General features: G+C 55.4%; 1 protein-coding gene across 4 annotated transcripts; it reads left to right on the forward strand.

The window, feature by feature from the left end:
* The first annotated feature begins 1,034 nt into the window (after window positions 1-1,034).
* On the forward strand, window positions 1,035-26,875 carry RIPOR1 (RHO family interacting cell polarization regulator 1). 4 transcript variants are annotated; one of them, XM_066242318.1, is made up of 22 exons: window positions 1,035-1,225; window positions 18,631-18,745; window positions 18,864-19,007; window positions 19,175-19,253; window positions 19,999-20,022; window positions 20,118-20,171; window positions 20,302-20,454; window positions 20,556-20,619; window positions 20,711-20,754; window positions 20,833-20,958; window positions 21,387-21,535; window positions 21,610-21,739; window positions 21,821-23,383; window positions 23,468-23,589; window positions 24,421-24,553; window positions 24,808-24,943; window positions 25,051-25,212; window positions 25,472-25,630; window positions 25,770-25,966; window positions 26,057-26,140; window positions 26,233-26,323; window positions 26,466-26,875. In XM_066242318.1, the coding sequence occupies exons 2-22, from the start codon at window positions 18,654-18,656 to the stop codon at window positions 26,561-26,563; spliced, it is 3,804 nt and encodes a 1,267-aa protein (XP_066098415.1). In that variant the 5' UTR covers window positions 1,035-1,225; window positions 18,631-18,653; the 3' UTR covers window positions 26,564-26,875. The 4 variants fall into 4 exon arrangements, with proteins under 4 accessions (XP_066098415.1, XP_066098414.1, XP_066098413.1 ...); XM_066242317.1 differs by lacking the exon at window positions 1,035-1,225 and adding an exon at window positions 10,211-10,339; XM_066242316.1 differs by lacking the exon at window positions 1,035-1,225 and adding an exon at window positions 17,559-17,765 and having other exon boundaries at window positions 23,471-23,589.
* The last annotated feature ends 967 nt before the right edge of the window (window positions 26,876-27,842 follow it).

Raw genomic sequence — 27,842 nt, forward strand, 5'->3', positions numbered from 1 at the left:
TTGGGTAATTTGGAATAACCAACTGAGATGGCACTGACTTGGAAAATTATTCAGGCCACTTCAGAAAGGGAGAAAATATTGCAGTGTTGCAAGGTCTGCAATCATTCATAATTCAGCAGATATTTAGCTATTCATTGAGCACCCTTAAATTCCGGTGGTGGGTGGAGTGTGGGTATGGGGTAGTGATTGAGGCGCCATGGTCCCTGGCCCTACAGTGCTCACAGCCATTGAGCAAGTCATCTCACTTTGCTAAGTGACAAGAAAGAAGTTGGGAGGTGGGGAGTGAGACCACTGGAGGGATCCCAGAGGAGTTCTTGATACATAGGGTGGCATTGTCCAGACACAAAGAAGTACAGGCTAAATTTCAGGCCTGGAACAGAGGAAGCAAAGCTGTTTGGAAGACGCGAGAAGGGTGCAGTTTTGGGAACAGAAGCACAGGAAAAAGCCGGATGAGTTCTTTCTCCTCTCCCACTTGGGGTGATTTGTTTGCTTGGCGAATTTGAGGAGGTGCATCTCCCAAGTGTCAGGCAGCCTGTTTGGTGCTTTCTGTTTATTTACAGAGCAATTCAATTCCCCAGTGTTTACTGGGCTCCCCGAGCAAATGAACTGGACCCAAGTATGGAGCAGGCTCTAGAGGGCATAGCGAGAGCTAAGGCCCAAAGGTGGGACCCCGCTAAGCAGTCTCAGGGAAGAGTCAGGAGTCCCCTAGGGCTGGAGCAGGGCGAGATAGCTGAGGCCTGAAGGAACACCAAGCTTCTCTTCAGATTTCTGTCTGATGGGGAGCAGGCTAAGTCCTGCCGAGATCTGTGCTCTGAGAAGCGGAGGCCGGATGGGGGAGGTCCCACCTCAGCACATTCTCTTCTGTGTGATGTTGAAGATAATTAACCTGGGGACCCTAACAGCTGTCACCACCACCCTTTAGGAATTCTGGCCCTCCCTGCATGCACACTCCTGCTGCACAGCTCTGTGGGAGAAAAGGAATCTCAGTAATCCTTTCAACAGATGTGCTGGCCTGAGTCACCTGCATACCAGTCCCCTTTCTGAGAGAGTCTCTACCAGCATCCTAGGTTCTCAAGAGCCTGGGCTCATGGGGGCCTTCCCTACAGACCAAGAGCCTGCCAAAGAGCCTGCCAACGCTCTGCCAGTCAAGGTCCTTCAGGCTCTCAAGGATCCTGACTCAACTCACAATGGCATCTGAGGGAACAGGTGAACCCTGGAGGGGAAGGTAAGAGTCTTGGGCCCCACCCCAGCCTGGCCGCTGGTTCACTGAGGGCACGGCCTTGCTCTCTCTACACCCAGTAACTTTTGAGATCCAGGATACCTGAGCCTAGGAATCAGGCACAGAGTGACTCAGCCTGGATCTGGCCTTGAGGTGTGGAACCCTGAACAGGAGCAGGTGGCCCTTGCAGAAGGCCAAGCAGACAAAGTCTGTGACGAGAGAAGCATAGGGTATTATGAGAGTGAAGAAGAGGTTTCTGCCCTACGCTGGGGTCCAGGGAAGGTATCCCACAGAAGTGGTGTCTGAGCTAATACCTAAGTGGTAGGCAGGAGTTAGCCAGGTGAAGGAAAAAAGAAAAAGATGCACCAAACAGCCTGTGCAAAGACGTGAAGGCTTGGGAAAGCAGAGTGTATTCCGGGAACAAAGAAGTTCAGTCTGGCTGGAGGTGGGACCTCCTAGGGGAGAACTGGCCAGAGATGAAGGGCCAAGGGGAAAGTGAGAAGGGACAGAGGCCACCCAGCTGCCTATGGGCAATGGACCAGGCCAGGTGAAACCCAGAACTCTAAGAGGCCAGACAGAAGGTACAGGTAGTACCCTGGCCAAGGGTAGGATGGCAGGGCTAAGGAGGAAAGAGACGACCTGGTGGCTGATGGGGTTTCAGCAGAAAAGCCACTCAGACTAACATGAAGCTTCTGGAGAGAAAGCAGTTCTAAGGAGAGAAATAGGGTCAACTTTACACAATGAGTTTGGGTGCCCAAGGGTCATCTTCAGGGGGGAATGGAGGGAGAGATAGTGGGCGGAGACTCAAGTATCCCAGTGTGGACAGAAACAAGGCCCTGGAAGTTGTCAACATGGCCTGGAGAAAAGTATCAAGGTTGGGGGAAGGGGGCCCAACATCCTGAGGAGCCCACAAGGGGCATGAAGAGAGCCAGAGAAGCAGCCCAAATCCAAGGGGAGCAGTCAGAGAAGCCAGAGGGAGTTTCAGAAGAAGGACTGTTCTGCCTCTGTGTCCCACAGTTCTGGAACAGGTCAAAGGAGGGGAGGACTGAGAAGTGGAGGGTCCTGGAGCATTTACAAAGAGGCTTCCGAGTGTGGAGGAGGTTTTACTGGTGGTGATAGGGTTCCCAGAGACCATGATCCGCAACCAAGTATGAATTTAGGCAGGGCTGTCACACAGGGCTGAACAGGATGTGCACGCTTCAGTGACCATCCATTAAGGGAAAAATCCTAGGAAAGCAGCTCATCCCACTACTTGGGGTCAGGGAGCACCCCCTGGAGCTGGAGGTATTTTGTGAAGCCTGTAACTGCAGTGTGGACACTTCCCACACGGTGGCGCCAAAGACCAGTGCTGTACTTGGGCCTGGTTGGGGCAAAGCTGGGGTCAATTTGGGAATCCCCTGCCCTGGAGTCACAGCCCGATGGGTGGAGGATATTGACAGGTGCCCGTGGATAGGACCCTCCCCGCCATGAGGCCCTCCAAATCTCTGCCAGAACAGTTCTCCAAGCGGTAGGAACTCAGAAAAAAACGCCACACCACACACTGCAGCCTTTGTCAGAGGGCCCCCTCCCTCCTGCCTGAAAGAATCCCAGGAGAGCAGCTCATCCCATGATCTGGGAGGGACGTCCATGTCCCTCCCACTTGTCCCTTAGGAGAAGGGAGTCAGGAAGGAAGGAAGGACGCCTGGCCCAGCCGGCGGGACACAGTCACCCCACCCGAGCACCGCCTGCTCACAGGTTCCCCTGGAGGCTGAAGCCGGATCAGCGTGGCCAATGACCAACACAACCCAGCCTGGGGCAGAGTCCCTAGGGAAGTCACCTGCTTAGTCTGGCAACCCTGGACTAGAAACACACCTACCAGGTGCAGGGGTCAGCCTGGAAATGCCTGCATAAGTAATGGCAACATTATCTTTGGAAACGGTGACATGTTCATTGCAAACCATTCCCTGTATAAGTAAATACAAAGAAGAAAATAAAACCGGGTGAAATTACAATGCCCAGAGATGGTGGCCAATGCCAGGCAGGGAGGAGCCTCCTGACAGCTCTCAGGGCCAATGGGTGCAGGTTTGACCTGAGAAGACTCCTGCTACCGAGCAGGCAGCTGTTCTGGCATGCTCTCCACTCCTCTGTGTCTGCTGTCTTTCTCTACTCAGATATAAAGCCCCACACACCTCTATCTTACCTAACCTGACCCTGCCACCTCTCAGACCTCCTTTCTTTCTACTGCAGCCCACGTGACTCAAATAGAGCAAGCTCAACTTTGAGGTATTGGCCCTGCTGTTCCCTTTCTCTGGGTTATTCGATGACTGTTTCCTTCTTGTAATTCAGGTCTCAGCTCCAATGTCACTGTCTCAAAGAGGCCTTCCCTGACCACCGTGACTAAAGTAGCTCCTTAGCCCCATTACTCCACATCTCATCACCTGTTAAATTTTCTGGACAACTCTTCCTCTCCCTAAAGTCATCTTACTAATTTTTTTTTTTTTTCATTTTTCTGAAGCTGGAAACAGGGAGAGACAGTCAGACAGACTCCCGCATGCGCCCGACCGGGATCCACCCGGCACGCCCACCATGGGGCGAGGCTCTGCCTACCAGGGGGCGATGCTCTGCCCATCCTGGGCGTCGCCATGTTGCGACCAGAGCCACTCTAGCGCCTGAGGCAGAGGCCACAGAGCCATCCCCAGCGCCCGGGCCATCTTTGCTCCAATGGAGCCTTGGCTGCGGGAGGGGAAGAGAGAGACAGAGAGGAAAGCGCGGCGGAGGGGTGGAGAAGCAAATGGGCGCTTCTCCTGTGTGCCCTGGCCGGGAATCGAACCCAGGTCCTCCGCACGCTAGGCCGACGCTCTACCGCTGAGCCAACCGGCCAGGGCATCTTACTAATATTTTAACTTGATTATTATCTGTCTCCTTTGGCTGGGGTGTAAACTCCTGAAGAGCAGACACCTTGCCCGTCTGGTTTACCTCTGTGACCCCCAGCATGCACAATGATGTCTGGCACATAGTAGGTGCTCAGTCCATGCCTGACATTCATTTTCATTACCCATAGAGCATCTCAGAATATACACAAAACTCCTTCAGCCCTCCAACTCCCATTGATGATCACAAGGACTGTGTCATCCCTTGATCTCCGATTAAACAAGCCATTAATCAACATCCTCAGGTACAGATCTTTCCTTGCCTGTACAACTCTTTGGAATAAATTTCTTGTGAAGTGAAACTGAATGGTGAAAAGAGAGTTTACACTTGACCCTGAAAACACTACTCTTAAACACTCAAATCAATTCCCACTTTCTTGACAGTGTCCACTCACGTCCACCACTGTCTACCTCCGAGGCAAAAAAAAAATGTGTCTCCTATTGTTGTTACGTTTGCATTGTGTTGGTTATTAATGAGATGAGATGCCTCTTAAAATTGCAATTTTAATGAGTGAATGGATGGGTACAGTTAGTACATCCAAAAAAAGTGGCTCCAGGAACCACAAGGTGACAGTGGTAAAGCCAGGATGTGGGGCAGCATCCCTGGCCCTGGCCCTTTGACACATACACAATGGGAAGGAGAGTCCAGGCTGGGGTGGAAGGAGGGTGGAGGTTGGTGGCAGGCACAGACATACCCACATGTCCCATGCTCACCCCTCTTGCACTGCATCTACTTCCAGCACTCACTAAAGCGCTCTAGCAGGCATGACACTTTGGTCCTCTCTCACTGGACCTCTTGGTAAGCCAGTTGACCATTGCCCCCTCCAAAAGCTGTCTCTAACTTCTTCCCTCTACCCACATGTCCTGCTGCCTTCTGGACACTTCTTCTCAGATGGATGGTGCCCAGATCTCTCAGACACACCACTTGCCAAACCACGTCACCTGCCCACGTCACCTGCCCCTAACTTGATTCTCAAGCGCCAGCATCCACCCACCACCCAGGCCCTAAACCCTGGCATTGTCTGGGTTGCCTTCTTCTCCCGATCTCATACCCTATCAGTCACTCAGCCCTCTATTCTGCCTCCTGAGCATTTCTAGAATGTCTCCTTCTCTCCATCCCCTCTCCAAGGCCACCAGAACCTCAGCTGGAAAATGATAGTGGCCTCCTTTCTGCCTCTACCTGTCCCCTCTGTGCACTGCTTGAGTGACCCTTGCAAAGCACAGATATGACCACAAAACTGCCCAGCTTAAAGCCCAGGCTCCCCATCACCGAGGGTAAAATCCATGTTGCCCAGCCAATTCCCAGGGCCTCTCACAACTGGGCACCACCCCCAGCACAGATTCACACAATTCTCCAGCCATATTAAGCTTCTGCTTCTGCCGGCAAGCAAGGCTGCTTCTCCTCCGTGCTTTGAACTCTGCTGCACGCTCTGCCCCAGACACTCCTCCAAGAACCTACCCTCTGCCTGCCTAGGTAGCCCCAACAACTGCCATGTTAAGGGCCTCTGCTTATAAAACCCTTCCTAACCAGCATAGGTTCACGCTCTCTCACACACACAAACACACACACACAGTCATGATCACACACACACTCACATGGGTGACACAGGAGGTGCAGAGACTCCGGGGTGTACCTGCCCTTACTGACAGTAAGCCCCCATGGGCAGGGACTAGGTGGCCTCACCTCTGTCCCCTGACCCCTGACCCCCAGGACCAAGCACACAGCAGGTTCTTCAAATGCTTGTGAATACCTGGTGAGGAATGAATGCTGCACACTCTGTAGGAGGCATGAGGCTTCATTTGTCCCCTCACAGAAAGCTGGGGGGTGAAGTCGCATATCAGAAGGCTATAGCCATGGGGCCTGTGGGGTAGGGTGAGAAAGGCCTCCATTTTTCTGGGATTTGGGACTTGAACTGCATTACTTCCCAAACTAGAACTAGCTGTGCCCTATGTGAGGGCCTGGGCTTCGCTGGGGTTCTCACCACCCCCTGCCATCCAATAGAGGAATTTTTCTCAGGCCAGAGCCTATCCCTTCAGGAACATGAACTGCTAGAGGTAGGAATGGCGATGCCTGGGGGTCTGCCCCAGCTCCCAGCCCAGCACCAAGCAGAGCACGTGTTGTTCAGGGAACGATGCAGAGCCCAACTGTTCAGGGCTCGGTGAGCTGAGGATTTCAGACACCACCCCTTCCTAATGACAAGACCATGGAAAGGCCCTGCCTTCTCAGAGCCTCGGGTGACTGTTCTGTGAAACGGGTTTCAGCGGCGTCCTTACTCACTTGGCTCACTGATTGGTGGGGAGAGGCCTGAAAGGCTTCCAGCACCCTGTGGCCTTCAGATACTGTCCCTCATTCAAGGGAAGGCAGAGAGGGCCAGGTGAGGGCTCAGGTGTTCCATCTGCTTACTGCAGCCACATCCATGTCTGGCCCTGGTGGTCAGAGGTTAGGGAGCCAGGCCTGGTCACAGAGAAGGACAATAGACAGGTATGGGTGCTCAGAGGGGGTGAGTGGGAAGCCAGAGGACACAGGTTTCTTGGAGGAGGTGACATTTGAACTGTTTTCCAAAAAGATAAGGGAGAGGGTGGTGCCAGGCTGAGAGGAGGCTAGGAGAAGAGGCAGAGGCCAGAGAGTGGGGCCCAGGTCCATGTTGGTGTTGTGGAACCACGCACCCAAGGCTGACAGCGTGGGTGGAAGATGAGGAGCTGAGATAATTGTAGGCCAGATCTCCTGGCCCAGTACAGAACCTGGACTATCCTGAGGGGGCGCTGGGGAGTCAATGTGAACTGATATATAGTTTAAAAGAGAGGTAGTCAACCTTTTTATACCTACCGCCCACTTTTGTATCTCTGTTAGTAGGAAAATTTTCTAACCGCCTACCAGTTCCACAGTAATGGTGATTTATAAAGTAGGGAAGTAACTTTACTTTATAAAATTTATAAAGCAGAGTTATAGCAAGTTAAAGCATATAATAATAATTACTTACCAAGTACTTTATGTCAGATTTTCGCTAAGTTTGGCAGAATAAGTCTTTATAAAACAACTTACTATAGTTAAATCTATCTTTTTATTTATATTTTGGTTACTCCACTACCGCCCTGAAAGCTGGGATGCCCACTAGTGGGTGGTAGGGACCAGGTTGACTACCACTGGTTTAAAAGATCACTCGAGCCTGACCAGGCAGTGGCACAGTGGATAGAGCATCGGACTGGGATGTGGAAGGACCTAGGTTTGAGACCCCAAGGTCACCAACTTGAGCGCGGGCTCATCTGGCTTAAGCAAAAAGCTCACCAGCTTGGACCCAAGGTCTCTGGCTCGAGCAAGGGGTTACTCGGACTGCTAAAGGCCCGCCGGGGTCATGGCACAATATGAGAAAGCAATCAATGAACAACTAAGGTGTCGCCACGAAAAACTAATGATTGATGCTTCTCATCTCTCTGTTCCTGTCTGTCTGTCCCTGTCTATCCCTCTCTCTGACTCTCTCTCTGTCCCTGTAAAAACAAACAAACAAAAAAAAACAACAAGATCACTCAAGCTGTTTGTTGGGCAGAGAACAACTGTAGAACACAAAGAAGGAAGAAGGGAGACCAGAAAAGATGGTGGCCCAGGCCCAGGTACTAGTTGTGACAATCCAGAGACGTGGCCAGACACAGGACAGAGTGACCAATTGACTATGAAAGGTGAGAGAATCATCCATTAAAAATAGGAATTTTCGGGAAGTGGAATTCCGGAATTCCAGGCTGAGAAAGAGTTCCTCAGACAGTGCCTTGGTGCATCATCACAATCAGTGCTCCCTCATCAGAGCCCTGAGCAATGGCTGGGGACAGCTATGCCACTGCCACCCCAGGGACCAGCATACTGCACAGTCCTGCAAGCTCAGTTGGTGTTTGGTAAATGAATTAGTAAACAACAGAGTACTGGGAGTGGGAGTGGGGGGCAGGAAACTGAAACATTAAGGAGGTAGAATCAACAGGACTACGAGGCTGAAGGAACATGGGGGTTGGAGAGGAGGACATCAAGGGTTCATGCATTTATTCATTCAACTCGCTCATTCAAAAAATATTTCTTTTTTTTTTTTTTGTATTTTTCTGAAGCTGGAAACGGGGAGAGACAGTCAGACAGACTCCCGCATGCGCCTGACCGGGATCCACCCGGCACGCCCACCAGGGGCGATGCTCTGCCCACCAGGGGGCGATGCTCTGCCCCTCCGGGGTGTCGCTCTGCCGTGACCAGAGCCACTCTAGCGCCTGGGGCAGAGGCCAAGGAGCCATCCCCAGCACCCGGGCCATCTTTTGCTCCAATGGAGCCTCAGCTGCGGGAGGGGAAGAGAGAGACAGAGAGGAAGGAGAGGGGGAGGGGTGAAGAAGCAAACGGGCGCTTCTCTTGTGTGCCCTGGCCGGGAATCGAACCCCGGTCCCCCGCATGCCAGGCCGACGCTCTACCGCTGAGCCAACCGGCCAAGGCCTCAAAAAATATTTCTTGAACTCTCACTATGAGCCAGAAACAGTGGTGACAAGGACTTCAATGGCTCTTTCCCTCACAGAGCTTAGAGATCCACAGTGAGGTAGGTTTAGGCACAGGAGCACACCTGGCATGCACGCTGCCTGGTGGTGATGAGTGACATGAAGACATGAGTCCACAAGACATGGGGTAACAAAGAGAGGCTGTCTTCAGAGAAGGTGGTCAGATGATGCCCTTGCTGAGATGACTTTAGCAATGGGCAGGGACCAATGGGCGTCAGTTTTGAGAGCTCAGGAGAGGTCCAGCGTGTGGCTCAGGTGGAAACTTGGGTGGACAGCAGTGCTTTGTAGAGACAAAGGAAAAAGAGTGCCTCAGGGGAAGGTCCTGAGATCTGGAGGTTCAGCCAGGAGCTCTGGAGCAGGAGAAGGCTCTGGGCACACAAGAAGGCTTTGGATGGTCAGCAGTGGATGGATGAAAGAAAGTCCCGAGACTGAGTTATATCTTAGGGTGGGGGTGATAAAGAACCCAGGCCCTGGAAGCAATCCCCAAGCTTAAGGACAACAGAGAAGGGATTGCTGCCAAGGGAGACAAAGACAGCTGGGAGAAAGGGAGGTGTGTCTTTGGTGAGGAAGAGGATGTTCAGGACTGGGGGCCGCTGTGCCCCCTTTCCAACCTCTCAGGAGTATACTCAGGAACTTCTTCAAGTCCCTCACACCACTTCTGGGTATGTCTGTACTACCACTAAAGGTGAAGGACTACAGTAGTAAAGCCTGAAGGGTCCAGGGGCCCAGAGCTTTTGGGGTTGAAGAGAGCCAGTGGTGTTTTATTGATGGGAGGGGTGGGGGAGTGGAGCTGGCCTTTTACACCAGTGTGGGGTCAGCTCTCAGCCCACCTCAGCCCACTCTAGTGGAGGGTCAGTCAGTGTTCCAGACCCCTCACTGGAAACAACTGGACTCTGGCCCCCTTGGCCAACATGTGACCCAAGCCCAGATAACTCACCCATGCTAAGAGTAAGACCTAAGACTCCCCAGAAGTCATACCCAGTGAGTGGTCCATGCATGGCCTGGATAAGAACCCAGACGATAGCAGGAAGTGCATCCTGCCCCCACAGCAGGGAAACCGAGGTTGGCCCGGAAGGCAAGACTGAGGGGCAGCATCTGGACGCAGAAGGGGTCCGATGTCTGGGATTCAGGCTTCCGTGTTCTCTTCCCAGAAACTGGCCCTTATTTCTTCCTCCAACCCACCCAACCCAGCAGTAGCCACTCTTGCAGGACCTGTTTCAGGCTGTCACAGATTGGACGGGGTGGGAGGGTTAAAGGTCTTTAGAGGCCATGGAATCTGAGGAGAGGTCCGGGAAGCGAGGCTCTCCGACGAACCTGATTTTGGAGTCTGGGTGGGAAGTAATGGGTCTGCCTTTGCAACGTTCCCAGAAAGCCACCCTGTTCCTGCCGATCCCGAGCGCTCCCGCCGCCCTTGCGTCCTCCAGGGTCCCGCCTACCAGCAAGCTGGTGGACTCCGCGGGCCACCAGCTGCCCCGTTACCCAAGAGGGCGGGGCGAGCCGTGGGCGCCTCCAGGGGTGCTGGAGCTGCGGGAGCGCAGGGGGTGGGGCCCAGCGGGCCGGGGGAGGAGCGGGTCGGCTGGGCACTGGGAGGGTCCGGCGCCGGCGGCGGCGACAGCGGCAGCTGCGGCACAACCAGGCCGGGAAGGGAAGAGCGCACCGAGAGCGCGAGGTCCGCGAAGCCCAGCTCAGCCATGTGAGTGTCCCCGCCGTTTCCGGGAGCCCCGGGCCGGGAGCGGGGCTGGAGCGGCGATTCTGATACCTTCCCCGCCAGCGCCGCCCCGTACGTCCCGGATCTGTTGCCCTGGTTGCGGCCCTGTCCCACATCACCCCATACCCAAGACCCGGGCCGCGCGGGGTCATTCCTCCCTCCCCCTGGGCTCGGAGGACGCAGCTTCGCCCCACAAAAGCCGCCGCCTCCGGGTCTGCCGCGCCCAGCGCTGCCTCCTTCCAACCCACAGCAAGGCCCAGGCGGCCGGTGCCCCGGGGCTCTGGAGTGGGCCAGGCCTGAGGGCGGGCCCTCGGCGCCAGCCTGGGCCCTGGCACAGTCGCTTTCCCGGAGCCCCCGCTGCCTTCGCCTCTGGGGAGGCTGAGCCAGGAGTGGGGAGGGGGCAACAAGCGGTGCAAGTTGGCCTCCGAGATGAGCTCATCTTCCCGGCCCCACCAGCTGGCCTAATCTGCTTTGGGGCCCTGCCCGAGGTGTCCGAGCCTGGCCTGGGGGCCCGGCTCTTCACCCGAATCTGGTGCGGCTGAAGCCGGAGGGGATCGCTTTTGCGCGCGCGGGGGTGGTGGTGGTGGTGGGGGAGAACAGACCCTGTCTCTAGAATTGGGAAGCTGGTGTAAAGTCTCTGCAAGCAGCCAGGCCTGGACACCCTGCAGAACTGGTTTGGGGAAGAGGCTGCTCACCGGGGCTAAGTGGTCTCAGCACCCTCGGTCCTTCTCTCCCCAGTGAGACAGTGGAACGTCTGGGATTGACCCTTCCCCGCCAGTTCTACTGGGTTGCTCTCAGTGGGGTGTCCAGGCTGGCCAGCCGAGCACCTATTCTGTACAGCCTAATATAACAATAATGGTGCCATGGGCGCCGTTGGCAGGGGCCTGCAGCTTCCACCACCGGCACAGCCTTCTAAGGAGGGTTCTAACAAGCTGGCAGTTGCAGAAACAGGCACAGAGAGTTTAACTAATATTCTCAAGGTCACACAGCTGGTTTGGGGAGAGATGGGAATTAGACCCAGATCTGAATTCTTGCCAGTGCACTATCCACCTCTGTTGCATGGTGGGGGGCTGAGAATCAGAGAGTGAGGTACAAAGTACTACAGCAAGACACTAGGAAACCAGACTTAGCGCTCACTTTAACCCTCAGTCTGGGTCCTAGGTCCTGGTAAGACAACAGTCAGGGATTTGAGTGGGGGTGGGGAGAACACTCAAGGCGCCAGGATGGTTCCTCTGGGGTGGGAAAGCAGGCGGGAAGGGTGCGGCTGAGTCAAGGCAACCCTTCGCAGTGGCTGGGACTCACGCCCCTGGCCTGGCGCAGGGGAGACTGCTAGTCTTCCAGCTCAAGCCTGCCGGCTGGAGAATGTGACCAGCTGACTAGGGAGGGGGCCGGCAGGAAGTGAGGCCACCCAACTGCCTCCGCCTGGTTCCGGGGTGGGGGTGGGGGTCCCAGGCCACGCTGGGGCCCCCTCCCTCCCTGCTCCAGCAGTTTAGCATGACGTCAGCAAAATGGTTTGGGGCATTGCTATGGAGACAGGGACAGGCTTAGGAAGGACCCCATTCTCCCTTGCAGCCCCCCTTACCCTGGTTATTTTTAGCTTCTGTTTACTTCAATCTGGGCTGCCCAGGCTGGGCAGTGGGGTGGAGCTGGACTGGGACTCCCAGCCAGGCGATTGGCTTGGCATACCATTGAGCTGGGCTGTGCAGGTGGTGGGACCTCCTGCCTCACAACTGCACCAGTTTTGATGTGTAGAGGATAGTGGGAGCTGCAGGGTCTGGAGTCATGGTGGTGGCCAGAGTTGCACTGCACCAAGCTGGCTGTGCAGCAGGCCCCAGTCACCTCTGGGACCTGGGATCTTACCCGTGCCCAGAACAGACCTCAGGGCTGGCAAGTCCAGAGTCCACTGGCTCTTTTGCACCAGCCCCCACCAGTTCAGGTGGGCCCTCTCCCAAAGTTCAAGCGGTTCAGTTCGTTCCTCCCCTACAGCAGGTGAGATACTGCCTCTTCATCCCCTGAAATGGTCACTCAGATGGATATTCCAATGATCACTTGGGAGGAACATGGGCCAACAGTAATACATCCTGGTCCCTGTGGGACTGGAGGGTTGGTGGCAGCAAAGCCCCAGTCAGAGAGAGAAAATTGATGGAACAGTCAGCTTACTCTGAGTCCAGCTCACCCACTCAGTTCCAGAATTCGAGGGAATCCCCACCTTGCCCTATCCCCAGGGAGCAGAATCTTGCTGATATAATCCAAGTGGGGAAGGGACAGGGAACCTTGTATGTGAGGCAGCAGAGTTAGGGTGGACCAGACTTGAAATCTACCCCTGCAACAGCTCAGGACCTGTCTGGACAGCCCAGTTCACTCAGCTCCCTACCTCCTTCATCGCCCTGGTGCAGGCCCAGAGGGTACAGCAGTGAGCCAAGCAAGCAGGCTCCAGCCCCCAGAGTTCACAGTCTGGTTGGAAGACAGACCCTAAAGAAGAACTGATAACCTAGTTATGTGGCCTCAGGAATAGATCAGAAGGAGGAAGCTCTGAGACACCAAAAAGAGGGAACTAACCCTGGGGAAGGCTTCCTGGAGGAAGATGTTATAGGGTAAGATTTGAAAAAGGAGAGGGAGCTGGTCAGGATGAGAGTAGTCAGAAGAGGGTATAGGAGCAATGGGGGCTGTTGCTCTAATGCTGAAGAGACTTGCAGGTATTTAGAGAGGGTCAGTAGCTGGAACAGAAAGACCATGGAGGGAGGAGGGATTGGAGGTATATGAGGGAAGGGACAGAGTCTTCTTGGTCATGTTAGAGAGTCTTGACTTTATCTTTGGGGCAGGAGGTTTACTCATGGATGTTTCACAAAGTCAGAATAGGGATATTAAAGATTTAGAGTCCTGCGGTCGGCCTCCTAGCTCTGAATCCTGGCTCTGCCATTTACCAGCTGTGTAATTTTGGGCAGATTAATAACTGTCGATAACAGCAGTTAATATTTGTTCTATGTTTACAGTACAGTAGTGTGTCCACCCCAACTTTCCTACCCCACATACAATTCTCCCTTGCCCAAACACTCTCTGTAGACTAGAGGGAAGTATCTCATTTTATTCTTCCAACAGGAATGTTATTATTATTATCCTTATTTAACAGGTGAGTATCTGAAGACCAAAAAGATGAAGGACTGTCTTGACCAAGGTCACACAGCCAGTTAGCCTCAGTTTTCTCATCTGTGAAATGGGGCTAATAGGACTTACCCCATAGAGTTGTTCCCAGAATCAAATGAAATGATGTCTGTTAATTAAGCAGAGTGTCTGAACTATAGAAAGCACTCAAAAAAGCACAGTTTGGGGCATTGTCAGGTGACTGGAATTTTAAGAAGAGCAGTATTGTTGTTGAATAAAGAATGAATCACTGTGGGGTAAGAGTGGAGACAGGGAGCTGCAGTAGGATTCTAGGTGAGAGTTGGATGGTAACGGCTTGGACCTGAATTCTACCTGTCGGGGGTGGAAGAGAGGGGACAGGATCCAGAGATGGCAGGAGTGGGTGGCTTGGTGGGTGTGTAGGGTAACAGAAACTGAGGCTTTTAGGATAACTCCTAGTTTCTGTCTCAGAGAACGTGGGGCTGACATGGAGAGGTTAAGACTGGGGAGAGTCTGGTAGATTAAGACTGGGGAGAGTCTGGTTTGAAGAGGAAAGTGGTAAATTCATTTTGAGGACTACCAAGTCAGCATGCCTAACAGCCCATTCTGCATTGTCATTCAGCTTCTGGGAGGCAATAGGCAGGCAGTTGGATATACAGGCCTAGTGCTCAGAAGAGCACTTTGGGCAAGGACGAGATAAGGAAGATGGCAACTTTTGGATAGCATTGAACTATGAGACATGTATACCACCTATAGGCGGGGAGAATGAGCTCCATTTGAGAATGGGGAGAAAGACAGATCCTCTGAAAGTAAGATGTGCAGCCAGAGAGATAGGTGGTAAATTAGGGTCATGTTGCCTCTTAAAATTCAAGGGAAGGAAGGGCTTAAGGAAGAGGAAGATTCACAAAGTGAAAAGCCTTACGGAGATCAAGTAGGATAAGGACTAAATATTGGACCCTAGATTCAGCAGCAGGGAGGCACTGGTGACCTCGTCCGGACCAGTGAGGGGACTGGTGGGTGCAGAAGGTGCTCAGGGATGGGAAGAGGAGTGGGTGGGTGTGAGGAGGAAATGGAGATACACATCTCTTCCAGGAACTTGGCTCTGAAAGGGGGTGAGAGGTGGGGTCACTAGAAAGAGACACAGGGTCCACAGAGGGGTTCATTTCTTTTTGTAGTTATTTATTTAAAGTCAAATTTAATCTGCATACCTAAAGGGCATGTGTCCTCAGGGGTACAGCTCGATATATTTTTACAAAGGAGCACAACCATATAGGGTTAAGAAATAGAACCCAGACTAGGAAATAGAACATCACCAACACTCTGGAAGCCCCCTTGTGTCCCTTCACAGTCATTATTCCCAAGGGTAACTACTATTCTGATTTCTATCACCATAGATGAATTTTGCTCCATTTTTGAACTTTGCCTCAAAGCAATCACACACATATCCTCTCTTGTGATCTTGCTTTTTTCACTCAACATTACATCATGCCTGTAAGATTCATCCCTATTGCTGCCTGTAGTTTGTATGTTTATTCTTTTTGCTGTAGAGCATCCCATTATCAACTGATGGACATTTGGGTTGTTTCCAGGATTGTTGTCATGTTTTATGTGGGAGTGACTTGCAATTGTCTGAAGCTTGTGAAGAAAGTCTGAAACACTCATTTTCTTTTCTTTCTTTTTTTTGTGGCAGACACAGAGAGAGTCAGAGAGAGGGACAGATAGGGACAGACAGACAGGAAGGGAGAGAGATGAGAAACATCTGTTCTTCATTGCAGTTCCTTAGTTGTTCATTGATTTATTTCTCATATGTGCCTTGACCATGGGGCTACAGCAGACTGAGTGACCCCTTGCTCGAGCCAGCGACCTTGGGCTCAAGCTGGTGAGCCTTGTTCAAACCAGATGAGCCCGCGCTCAAGCTGGCGACCTTGGGGTCTCAAACCTGGGTCCTCCACATCCCAGTCCGATGCTCTACCCACTGTGCCACAGCCTGGTCAGGTGAAAAACTCATTTTCTATGCGAAGGGAGAGAGATGACTAGGATTTCCCCAGTGGGAAAGGAGAGCCCAGCTGAGGTTGAGAATTGCTCTGTCGTTCCAGCCCAGCTGCTAGGCCAAGCCCTCTGGCAGCTTCTGCCAGTCTGTGTGCAGGTGCAGAGAAAGCAGGGAGTTAGGTTGCCCCGGATTGGTTTCTGCCAGGTAGGAGAGAAGCACAGAGTGCTGGGGATATTCACAGCAGGCCAGTGAGGGAGTCATGGCTGTGGCTTCAGGCTGGGGGGAAGGGAATGCAGGGAAGGTAGGGGAGAGAAGGTAGGAGGGAGCTGGCAGAGAGAAAGGAAGCAGAGGCAGATTGTGAGATCTGTGCAGGGTGGTGTCTGTGCAATTCTGTGCTGCATCTCCAGGGACTGGCACATGATAAAGTCATGTGAGTCTTCTTCCTGGGATGGGGGGGAGCACCCAGAGTTGTCACTCAATGAATAGTTGAGTAAATGAGCTGAGAGCCCAAGAAGTCTCAGGTAGAAGGCAGTTGAGGTGGGGGTGATGGAGAGAGCCTGAAGGTTGTAGTCAATGTGGTTGTGATTTAGGAAAGGGGCATTCCAGAGTCAGGTGATAAGGCTGGGGTGTTCCCATGGAGGGGGTAGCTGAAGAATGCAGAGAGGCCAATGTTGGGCAGGCAATTCACTGAATGCATATTTGCTGGTGTAGGGTGCATAGCACCCAGTTTTCAAGGAGGAAGGAGAGGACAGCATTTCTTAAACTGGGGTCTTTGGACATCTGGCTTCTTAATCTATAGGGAGGCTGGTGGGCTTGTTGGAAATGCAGACCTTGGGGTCCACTCCCAGCATCTTGGGGAGAGGAAGCCCACTGCAAAAGAACTGAGCTTCAAGGAGGCAGAGTGTTTATGAGGAGAGAGAGCACCCAGCCAGCGCCTCCAAAGGCATGGATGTCCAGTGGACCCTAGGCATGGTGGACTCTATCCTGGCTGGAGGTGGAAAGGAAAGGGCTGACACCAAGGGATTCATCCCATGGGAGCTGGAGACCAGAAGGATGGAACTTGGCACTAGGATGCAGCTTCTATTAGAAAGGAGGCTCGGCCCTGGCCGGTTGGCTCAGCGGTAGAGCGTCGGCCTAGCGTGCGGAGGACCCGGGTTCGATTCCCGGCCAGGGCACACAGGAGAAGCGCCCATTTGCTTCTCCACCCCTCCGCCGCGCTTTCCTCTCTGTCTCTCTCTTCCCCTCCCGCAGCCAAGGCTCCATTGGAGCAAAGATGGCCCGGGCGCTGGGGATGGCTCTGTGGCCTCTGCCTCAGGCGCTGGAGTGGCTCTGGTCGCAACATGGCGACGCCCAGGATGGGCAGAGCATCGCCCCCTGGTGGGCAGAGCGTCGCCCCTGGTGGGCGTGCCGGGTGGATCCCGGTCGGGCGCATGCGGGAGTCTGTCTGACTGTCTCTCCCTGTTTCCAGCTTCAGAAAAATGAAAAAAAAAAAAAAAAAAAAAAGAAAAAAAAGAAAGGAGGCTCTAGCTGGGCAGCAAGTGCTCTTCCCTGGGGCCTGAGTGGGAGGGAGCGTGCCCAGAATGAGTATGCCCTCTGTGGATGTAGGGCTGAGGGCCACATGCATAGGGCTGTGGGACTCTCTTCACTCAGTTCTTTCTCTGCTTCCTTTTCGGGGCAGCAACACAGCCTTATCCCACACTCTTAGTTCCATTCCCTTCTCAGCCTCTCAGATCCCTCATGCTCAGGGCCTGACTCTATGCCCTCCATTGGAATAGCCCCTCCGCCCAGCACCCATTCTCTAACCCTCACACTCAGAACTCCAACTCACAGCCTTCTGTGTGCCCAGCCCTTTTGCAGCACTCCTCAACAGCCACTCTATGAGCAGCACCCTATGCGAAACTGCACCCAGTCTAGCCTCCACTCAGTGTCTTCATTCTTTTCATCCCTCTATATTCACGGCTCAACTCCCTTTACCTACACTCCTAATCCCAGCCGAGAAGATCTCCATCAATCTCTTTTCGGAGGGGAACCCCCAGTCACCCCTCCCAGAGGCGGGGTAGGCCGAGTCCCCCGCGCCCCCCTGGTCCGCCCGTCCCGCCCCATCCCGGCGGGCTGAGTCAGGCGGCAGGAACTGGGCGGGGGGCGGCGCCGGGAGGAGCTGAAGCCCGAGCCAGAGTCGCTGGGAGGGAGCGCGGAGCCCAGCCAGGAGGGCACCGAGTGGCCCTGGGCCGGCTGGGACACGAGTGGGCAAGCGAGGGGGTAGAGGATTGTCCGGACCTACCATGAACACCAAGAAGAAAGGTAGGACCCTGCCTGGGGCTGCGAAGGCTCCGGGCTGGCTCCAGGGGCTGCGGACTGGATTCTCGGGGCCAGGGACGCGTGTTTCTCCGGAGCGGGGTGGGGGGGTCAGTAGAGAATCTCTTCCTGGGGTAGGGATCTGTGGAGTGGAGACTCTCTTCCCGCTGAGGGCGCGGGCGAAGGCGTCTGTGACTCAGTTTCCAAGTCGGAGTCGCAGGAAAATATAGGGGGCGGGGCACTTCTCGGCACTGCCCCCCACTCTGGGAATCCCCCGGCTCTGGGCGCCGGGAGAGCTCCGGCGTCTGGGCGCCTGGGAACCGGTGGGGGCTGGAAGGGAGCAGCTCATCCGGAGCGGGCGGGTCGCGGGAACCAAACCCGCTCCGGCCTGGCCTGTCGGGCAGCTCCGCTGGGCTCACAGCGCGCACCCCGCCCCACCAGGTGACCTCCAGCGGCCCGACAGGGTGCGGGTGCGGAGCTCCTGGTCCACTTTTGGGGGGAGCTCAGGGGCAGGACTGGGGAGCCTGCCCCGCCCCCGGGTAAACAGGGGCTTCCGCACATTCTTCGCGCGCCCCGCCCCTTTCCTGCCCCTTCCCAGCCCCGGGAGGGTCCCCCGCGCGACCCCCCCTTCCTGCCCCGTGAGGCAGGCGGAGCCTGCACCTCTGCAGGAAATGGGGGCCGAGCCGAGGCCACGCTGAGTCCGAGGCCAAGACGCCCGCAGCAGCCCTGTCATTAGCGCCGTGGCCAGCGAGGCTGTCGGACTCCCCGGCGTCAGGCTGTGTCCGGCGGGGCTATGATACGGAGGACGGGCCGTGGGGAGGGGGCTTCAAGGGCCTGACTGGCGCTGGACACCCGCCCTCGCCACCCCCAGGGAGCCCCGCGCGGACTCATTCCATGATGTCCCTGTCCGTGCGGCCGCAGCGCCGCCTGCTCAGCGCCCGGGTCAATAGGAGCCAGTCCTTCGGCAACCACGAGCGGGGGCCCAGGTACGCAGAAGAGGGAGGCTGATGAGGTTAAAACAGTCTGACTGGTTTGGAGCTGGGTGTGCAGTGAGGGTTTGGGGAACTCCTTCTAGCCCCTTTCTGAGTGCAGCCTCTTCTTCAGAAGCTTCCCGGCCTTCAGCCCCCGGGGCCCCCCCTGGAAGCCTCCAGCGCTCTCCCGAGTGCCCGGGATGTTTTCCGTGGCTCCCAAGGCCCCTCAGCCAGAGCGGCTGGACCTGGTGTACGCTGCACTCAAGCGGGGCCTGACGTAAGCAACTCCCTCCCAACGCCTTGTCCCCGATCCCTCCCCTAAACCCCATCCTCTTTCGGCTGCTGGAGCCCTTCCCCAGCCTACACCCTCTCCACACTGTCTGTACCCTGGGCGGCTGGAGGCTGTAGAAGTAAGCTAATTCATGTTGTCACCCCTTTTCTCAGGGCCTATTTGGAAGTACACCAGCAGGAGCAGGAGAAACTCCAAGGGCAGATAAAGGAATCTAAGAGGAATTCCCGCCTGGTGAGTGAAAGGTTGGCAAGGATGGCCTGGACTACTGATGCTTTTTGCCCTTGTGATGTGTGTGTGTGTGTGTGTGTGTGTGTGTGTGTGTGTGTGTGTGTGTGTAGGCAGGGACAACCTTGAGTGACAGTTTGACAGTTTTCTGGGGTGATTTAGTCCAATTGTGACTAGAAAAGTGGTATCAGGAAAGGCTGGGGAGGTTTCTATCCCCACACTCCCCAGGCTGTGTAAACTTTCTGCCTCTGACCCTGAGCCTGCCCTTGGGAGCTTCCAGTGGGATGGGTGGACCCCACAGACATGAACAGGAGCTTGTATCTTAGTGATACTGAGGGAGAGCCATGGGTCTTCCTGGGTTTCCCAAAGGAGGAAACATTTCTTCTGGTTCTTGAAGTATGAGTATTAGTTCCCTGGTAGAGGGAACCATGCATAAGAAGGCACAGAGCTCTCTTCCAAGGGGTTGCAAGGTTGCAAAAAAAGGAGTGGGTTAGGGGAGGGAGGGACCCCAGGTAAAAGGTGGGAGGAGGGGTACTGGAGGTGTGTTAGGGACCAGATCTATGTCACCAATACCCACCAAAGCCCAGGCATGTGGGAAGGTAGGTCAATTGCTTTGACTGGAGTAGCTGTGGACTGGTGTGAGGCTGAGGAAGGCTTAAATGAGAGAGGAGCTAGATGTGTCTGGGTGAGCAAGTGCCTTGCTGGAATACTTCCCATACCTCCTAAGTACCCCCCTCATCTTCCCCTGCAGGGCTTCCTGTATGATTTAGACAAGGTGAGTGTATAGAGAATGGTGTTGGAAGAGGTTGGCTCATGGGGAGGGTAGAGTTCCCTGAGCCTCAGGCTCCTCCTGACACACCTCTCCCCCAGCAAGTCAAGTCCATTGAACGCTTCCTGCGACGGCTGGAATTCCATGCCAGCAAGGTACATATGCAGCATGTGGTGTGGGTACTGGGATTGGATGTCTTAGGGAGATTGGGGGGATGCTAGGCCCTGGGTGGGCAACCCCAGTAGTGAGTCTCAATCGTCCACTGCCACCCACTTACCTGCCCAGATCGATGAACTGTATGAGGCATACTGTGTCCAGCGGCGTCTCCGGGATGGTGCCTACAACATGGTCCGTGCTTACAGCTCTGGGTCCCCAGGGAGCCGTGAGGCCCGGGACAGCCTGGCTGAGGCCACTCGGGGGCATCGAGAGTACACAGAGGTGAGGGATGGGTGCCCAGGAGGCAGAGGCTCAGGGTATGGCAGAGCTAGTGAGGAGGGACTGATTGTTGACCACCTCCTGTCCCCGACCATCCCTCCCAGAGCATGTGTCTGCTGGAGAGTGAGCTGGAGGCGCAGCTGGGCGAGTTCCATCTCCGGATGAAAGGTACGAGTGGTAGGGGGAAGACCTGTAGTGGGGAGAGGGAAGTGCCTGAGGCCCCTCTCTCAATATGGCTCCTCTTTTCCTCCACTTCCAGGGCTGGCTGGCTTCGCTAGGCTGTGTGTGGGTGATCAGTATGAGGTATGAGGATGTGCAGGGAAGAGCTGGGGTGGCAGGGTCACAACACCAAGGGCTGTCTCATCCTGCCTGTTCACCTAGATCTGCATGAAATATGGGCGTCAGCGCTGGAAACTACGGGGCCGCATTGAGGGTAGTGGAAAGCAGGTGTGGGACAGTGAGGAAACCGTCTTTCTTCCTCTGCTCACGGAATACCTGTCCATCAAGGTGATGCCTCTGCTCAGGACCACAGGACACATGACCCTGTGACCCCATGACTCCGTGAACCTCTTATGATCCTTACCCCTGTGATCCCCTCCTGGCTCCATCCATGGCCCTGGGAGTGTGTAATCCCATAATCTTATAACCCTGTGATTTTCTCATAACCTTCTGACCTTGTGCTTTTTGGTCCCCTAAACCCCCATGAGGCTGTGACCCCCATGACCTCAATGACTCTACAAACTTAGACCTCTGTGATCCCTATGCTCCTAGGGTGTTTCAAACCTCTATGGTCCCATTACTCTGAGAACTCCAATCCTTGCAGCCCTATGAACCTGTGACCATTGCAAAACCTCTATGAAAATTCAGACCTTTGTTCTCCCATGATCTCATGAACCCTACACTCTTGTGACCCTTTGATGCATTCTTGGCTATAGGTGACAGAGCTGAAGAGTCTAGCCAACCATGCGGTTGTAGGCAGCGTCCTCTGCGAAACCAAGGACTTGTTTGCTGCCCTGACCCAGGTTGTGGCTGTGGACATCAATGATCTAGGCACCATCAAGCTCAGCCTGGAAGTCACGTGGAGGTTGGTAGGACTGAGGAGCTTGGGGACAGGCCTGGGGGTCAATAGCAGCTGCTAAGAGTCTCTTTCCTCCCCAGCCCCTTTGACAAAGATGACCAGCCTTCAGCTGCTTCTACTGTCAACAAGGCCTCCACAGTCACCAAGCGCTTCTCAACGTATAGCCAGAGCCCACCAGACACACCCTCACTTCGGGAGCAGGCCTTCTATGTAAGTCATAACCCCAGCTCAGGCCCCACATTCACCCAGGGACCTGAAGGTGGTCCTGAAATGCCCTTTCCTCTCTCCCAGAATATGCTGAGGCGGCAGGAGGAGCTAGAGAATGGGACGGCATGGTCCCTGTCATCTGAATCTTCAGACGATTCATCCAGCCCACAGCTCTCGGGCACTGCTCGCCACTCCTCAGCCCCCAGGCCCCTGGTGCAGCAGCCTGAGCCTCTGCCCATCCAAGTTGCCTTCCGTAGGCCTGAGACCCCCACCTCTGGGCCCACGGATAAGGAAGGAGCCATGGCCCCAGCCCTGGCCAATGGGCATGCTCCCTATAGCCGGACTCTGAGCCACATCAGTGAGGCCAGTGTGGATGCTGCCTTGGCTGAGGCTTCAGTAGAGGTTGAGGGCCTAGAAAACCAGGGACCTAACCTGCCTGCACACCCAAATCCCACCCATGGGGAGCACCGTGGTCCTGTCCCTCCTGCCCTGGACCCTGACCATTCTGCCACAAGCCCCACTCTCAGTACAACAGTCCCTGCCCACACATCTACAGACCCTACTGCATCTGTACATCTAAACTCTGTTCACAAGGCCACAGACCCTAGCTCTCCTGACCTGCCAGGAAGGACCACTACCAACAGCAGTGCCGTAAGCCCTACCAGCTGTGCTCCAAGCCTCACTCACACTGCCATGGGCTCTACCCACAAGCCCAAGCCCTCTACCCTCACTGCTACAGACCCTACCCCTAGTGCCATGGGCCCAACCCAGACCACTACAAGTCCCACCCACAGGCCAATGCTTTCTACCCTCACTACTGCAGAGCCTACCCCAGACGCTACAAGCCCAGTCCAGGCGGCCACAATCCCCAGCCACACTGTCACAAACCTGACAAGGATGGTCACAAGCCCCACTGTCAAGCCCATGCTCTCTATCCCTACTACTACAGGTCCTATGCCAAGTGCCCAGGACCCAGCCCAGCCTACCACAGCTCCCACCCACACCACAGCAAGCCCCACCCATACTACCACAAGCCCCACCCATACTACAAGCCCCACCCACACTACCACAAGCCCCACCCACACCACTACAAGCCCTCTTCACACCACTATAAGTTCAGCTACCAATGCTAATGACCCAGTCCAGACCACCAGAAGCCCCACCCACCCTGTCACAAGCCCCACCCTAATAACTGGAAGCCCTTCCACTTTTCCAGACATTGCCACTCTCCCTAGCCCCTCTGCACACACAGACCCCAACCTCCAAGGCCCTGACCCAATGTCCTGTAGCCATCTAGCTTCCTCTCCCTGCACTCAGGCAGACCCCATAGCCCCAAGCACCTCCTACCCAAGTCCTGCCTGCTCCAGTTGGGAACCCCTTACAAGTCCTTCCCCAGACCTCCCAGAACCCATCCATCAGAGCCCAAGCCCCCCTCCCTCACCCTTAGCCCCTGTGCCCCAGCATTCAGACTTTAGCCTGGCCATGGCTGCCCAGGCCCCAGTTCCAGGAACAACTGGAGCAGCTGGAGATAGGAGGCTGGAGGAGGCGCTGGCAGCCCTCATGGCTGCCCTGGATGACTACCGTGGCCAGTTCCCAGAGCTGCAGGGCTTAGAGCAGGAGGTGACCCGACTGGAGAGTCTGCTCATGGTAAGGGGGGCCAGGCTGGGTCGTGGCAGCACAGGAAGGGCAGCCAGGCAATGGCAACAGCTCTGACTCCCTTCACCACCCCAGCAGAGACAAGGCCTGACTCGCAGCCGGGCCTCCAGTCTTAGCATCACTATAGAGCATGCCCTGGAGAGCTTCAGCTTCCTCAACGAGGATGAAGATGAAGACAATGATGGTTCTGGAGACAGGTGAGGGGTCTAAGTGAGATGGGGGCTAGGCGAGTGGGAAGAGGTGAGGGGAGTGCCAGGTGAAAGTAAGGCAGAGGGGAGCAGATGAAGCGGGGCCTGGTGGAGCACATGGAGTGCAGCGAGACTGGAGGTGGGCGGAAGTGGACTCGCTTGTGGGTGCATTTGTGTTCACCCCTCCCATGTATTCCTCATGTGTCCTTGATGTCCATGTTTCTAACCCCATCTATATCCCCAGTGCTTCTGACCCTCCTCCTCCTCCTCCTCCTCCTCCTCCTCCTCCTCCTCCTCCTCCTCCTCCTCATCCCTGCAACATCTGCTTCCCTCGCCAGTCCCCATCAGCTTGTGAACCCTTTCAGGGACTCCCCATTCATCCTGGGCCCTCCAGCATCAACCCTGACCATCCCGAAGAGTTTGGCCCCTCAGCTCTCTGTCCCGGAGCAGCCTTTGCCAATTCCGAGCTGACAGTCATGCTTGGCTCCTCATCCCTCTGCTGCTGTCGGGTCACAGTCCTGTGCCCTGAGCCCCACGGGCCACAACCCCTTGCACTGCACGTTGCACAGACTGTCCCACCTGCAAACCTGTTCCCGCCCATCCCAGCCCCCAGTGGTCCTAGCTGGATGCGGCACAGCGCAGATGGACTCTGAAGACCCCTGCTACCACCTGCTATCCCAGCCCCTTCCTCTTCTGGAAGTTTCCCATGAACTTACCCATTGTCTGTTGTCTGTGCATCGTCTGTTCTTCCCTTTTGGGATGGGGGAACTTAATAAAAATACACTGGTGACCAGATGGTGATGTGTGCTCCTAAGGTGGTTGACCCCATTTTTCTCTCAGGCCCCCAAGCAGCCTGGAGCCTGGGGCTGAGGACAGCCTCGACTCACCCAGTGCCCGTCCCCTCAGCACAGAGTGTCCAGCTCTGGACACTGCCTTGGTCCAGCACCTGTACTACTGCAGCCGCCTCCTACTGGTGAGGCTAATGGCACCCCCCACACACACCTTCCCTTTATATCCTTTTACCTCAGGAAGCCCTCCATTTCCACACCTGCTGAGTTCCACTCCCCAGTGCCCCAGGTCCCTGGCTTCTGGCTCTTACTGATCATCTCGCATACTCTGGCTTCCTCCAATCTCTCCTAATGCATGCTGGGACTTGTAGTCCCTGGGCTCTACCCTCCCCAAGCTCTACCTTTAGGTCTGAGCTACTTGGCCACCCCTATCCTCCAGAAACTGGGCACATTTGGGCCCCTGCGCTGCCAGGAGGCATGGGCCCTGGAGCGGCTGCTGCGGGAGGCCCGAGTGCTTGAGGCAGTATGTGAGCTTAGCAGGCGATGGGAAATCCCTGCTACCTCTGCCCAGGAAGGTAAAGGCCCTGTGGGCTCTGGCTTGGTGTCTGCCCTGAAATTCCTTCCTTGCTCTATCTCACCTACTCCTGGTCTGTTGCTAACAGTTTCCTGCACCTCCTCACAGTGGTGCAGTTCTCGGCCTCTCGGCCAGGCTTCCTGACCTTCTGGGACCAGTGCACAGAGGGACTTAGCCCCTTCATCTGCCCTGTGAAGCGGGTGCTCCTCACCTTCTGCAATCAGTATGGTGCCCGTCTCTCCCTGCGCCAGCCAGGCTTAGCTGAGGCTGGTGAGTGGGCTGCCCGTCCTACCCTTCCTTCTCAGATGCCCAGTGATGGGACCATAGGAAAAGCTAGGTCAGACCACACAGACATTGCTGAACTGAGCATTGGGAAGAAACAGCGAAGGTTTGTGCCTTGGTGCAAGAGGACCCAAATGGGTAGGGTGTGTAGAGGGGGCCCCTGGACCTGTGCCTGGGGTGGGAGCACTCTTCCCTCTAAGGGCCTGGCTCCATCCAAGCCTGAAGCCTGCGGCACTGCTTCCCACAGTGTGTGTCAAGTTCCTGGAGGATGCACTGGGACAAAAGCTGCCCAGGAGGCCTCAGCCAGGCCCTGGAGAGCAGATCACTGTCTTCCAGTTCTGGAGTTATGTGGAAACCTTGGACAGCCCCTCTATGGAGGCCTATGTGACCGAGACTGCTGAGGAGGGTAAGACAGTGATCACAAAGTGGCCGGACACTATGGGTGGGTGTTAAGGTATGGATGAGGACAAAAGTATACAGAAGCCCTCACCCATGGAGGCTCCTTGCCCTGCTACATTGTTCCAAGCCCTTCTTCCTTATTTCAGTGTTACTGGTGCAGAATCTGAACTCAGATGACCAAGCTGTTGTGCTCAAAGCTCTGAGGTTGGCACCTGAGGGCCGGCTGCGAAGGGATGGGCTTCGGGCCCTCAGCTCCCTGCTTGTCCATGGCAACAACAAGGTCATGGCTGCTGTCAGCACCCAGCTCCGGAGCTTGTCGCTGGGCCCTGCCTTCCGGGAAAGGGTGAGAGCTGGGCAGGGCTCCTTTGAAAGCAAAGGCTGGGATCCCAGGTTCCCAGTGTCTGGCTAAGCCTGCCTTCCCACCCTTACCCAGGCCCTACTGTGCTTCCTGGACCAACTCGAGGACGAGGATGTGCAGATGAGAGTAGCTGGCTGCCTGGCCCTAGGCTGCATCAAGGTGATCCCTGCCAACCCACCCACCCACCCGCCCTTTCTCTGGGCTTTTCCCATTGCTCCAGTGGGCCCACCTCATGCTCCCTCCTCTGGTAGGCTCCTGAGGGCATTGAACCCCTGGTATACCTGTGCCAAACGGACACAGAGGTCGTGAGGGAAGCCGCTCGGCAGAGCCTGCAACAGTGTGGTGAGGCTGGGGGATGGGACATCTGGGTCAAGCAGAGTTCTGGGACATTTTGGCTGATGGGAGTAGGGGTGAGATGGCATCAAGGGTGGTAGGACCAGGGTGGGGCTAGGGCCACTCCTGACTTCATCCTTACCCGTTACAGGGGAAGAGGGACAGTCTGCCCATCGACGGCTAGAGGAGTCACTGGACGCCCTGCCCCGAATCTTTGGGCCCAGCAGCATGGCCAGCACAGCATTTTAAACTCCCCTCCCACCAGTTCCCAGTGCGCCTTCCCCCCACTTTCAGGGCTCACCAGGCACTGGCAGGGAGGGTGAGGGCTGGCTCGACACCCCTCCCCACAGATTCCTATCAATGAAAATCTAATATATTCTTCTGTTGCCCATGGGGTTGGTAGTGTCAGTGCCTGCAGTCAAGTGCCTCCCAGCCTCAGCTCAGCACACTTGCCACAGATCAGTGTCCCGGGCCTGGCCATCCTGCCTCCATCACATCCCTTGGTTTTGTATTTTATTTACAGAGTTTTACAGAAAATAAAAAAGCAAAATGCCTTTCCTACATAGCCTGGCCTAGTGTACTCCTGACCCTCTGGCTCCAGCACCCTTTGGCTGTGGCCCTTCCTGACACTAGTGTGCCCACAATCCAACTGTGACAGTGGCATGTGCTTTTGCCCTGGAAATCTGGGTGGATGAGAGCCCAGAGGCTGGAAATGGGCTTGGAAAAGAGGGAGGAAGAAAAGGATGGTGGCATGCTGCTGAGGAAGCCCAGTGTGCTGGCTGGGCATGTCCTGGGCCTGGAAGCTAGGGGCCCAGGGAGAAGCCAAACCGTGGAGCTGGCCTAGAGAAGGCTCAAAGGATGCCAGGCCTGGGAATGGCTCCTTAGCTAACACCCTGCTGCCAGAAGGTAAAGAGGAAGAAGCAACAGGGGAAAAAAAGGCATGGTGGTGGCTGGAGCCCCCGGCCACCAGGGGGCAGCAGAACTCTGTCAGAGAATGCCCGACTTCTAAATCTTTCCTCAGCCCTGGCAGCTTCCTCCAGGGGGCTGAGCACAAGCAGCTCCTTGAGAGCTGGGTACTAACAGAAGAGATCCTTGCAGAGGGGAAGAGCTAGGGGTCGAGGAGGCAGGCAACCCAGATAGGTGCCCTGTGACCATAAGCAGCAAGTCCTTTCTCTCCCTGAGCTGCTTCCTCTCTGTAGTAACAAACCTGACTGAACCCTGTGGTCATGTGTCCCGTCCCGTCCCTGTTTTGCTTTGGGAAGCAGGGCTCCAGGGAGAGGTTTCATCTCCCCCAATGGCTGCCAGGCACTTTAAGTGTATTAATCCTAGAAGGCTAAGAGTTCTGTGGGAGGAATTTGAGGGTGGGGTGGGATTTCAGGATGACAGGCCTGTTCTAAGGAGGACCCAAGGCTGAAGAAGTGGGCCCTCCACCCTTCCTCTCTCCCTCCATGGCTTTCATTACCCAGGGGCAAGAGAGACCGTGCACAAGTAGGGTGGTCCCCACTCTGAGTTCACTCCAGTGACCCAG

This window comes from Saccopteryx bilineata, chromosome 9, assembly GCF_036850765.1.
Source record: "Saccopteryx bilineata isolate mSacBil1 chromosome 9, mSacBil1_pri_phased_curated, whole genome shotgun sequence".
Classification (NCBI taxonomy): domain Eukaryota; kingdom Metazoa; phylum Chordata; class Mammalia; order Chiroptera; family Emballonuridae; genus Saccopteryx; species Saccopteryx bilineata.

What these genes read in the sequence shown, in the direction of transcription:
- RIPOR1 (XM_066242315.1), top strand. An exon ending in GCACTCAAGCGGGGCCTGAC is followed by an intron (nt 19,008 to 19,174) that starts GTAAGCAACTCC and finishes CCCTTTTCTCAG; the next exon opens with GGCCTATTTGGAAGTACACC. An exon ending in TGGCCCTAGGCTGCATCAAG is followed by an intron (nt 26,141 to 26,232) that starts GTGATCCCTGCC and finishes CTCCTCTGGTAG; the next exon opens with GCTCCTGAGGGCATTGAACC.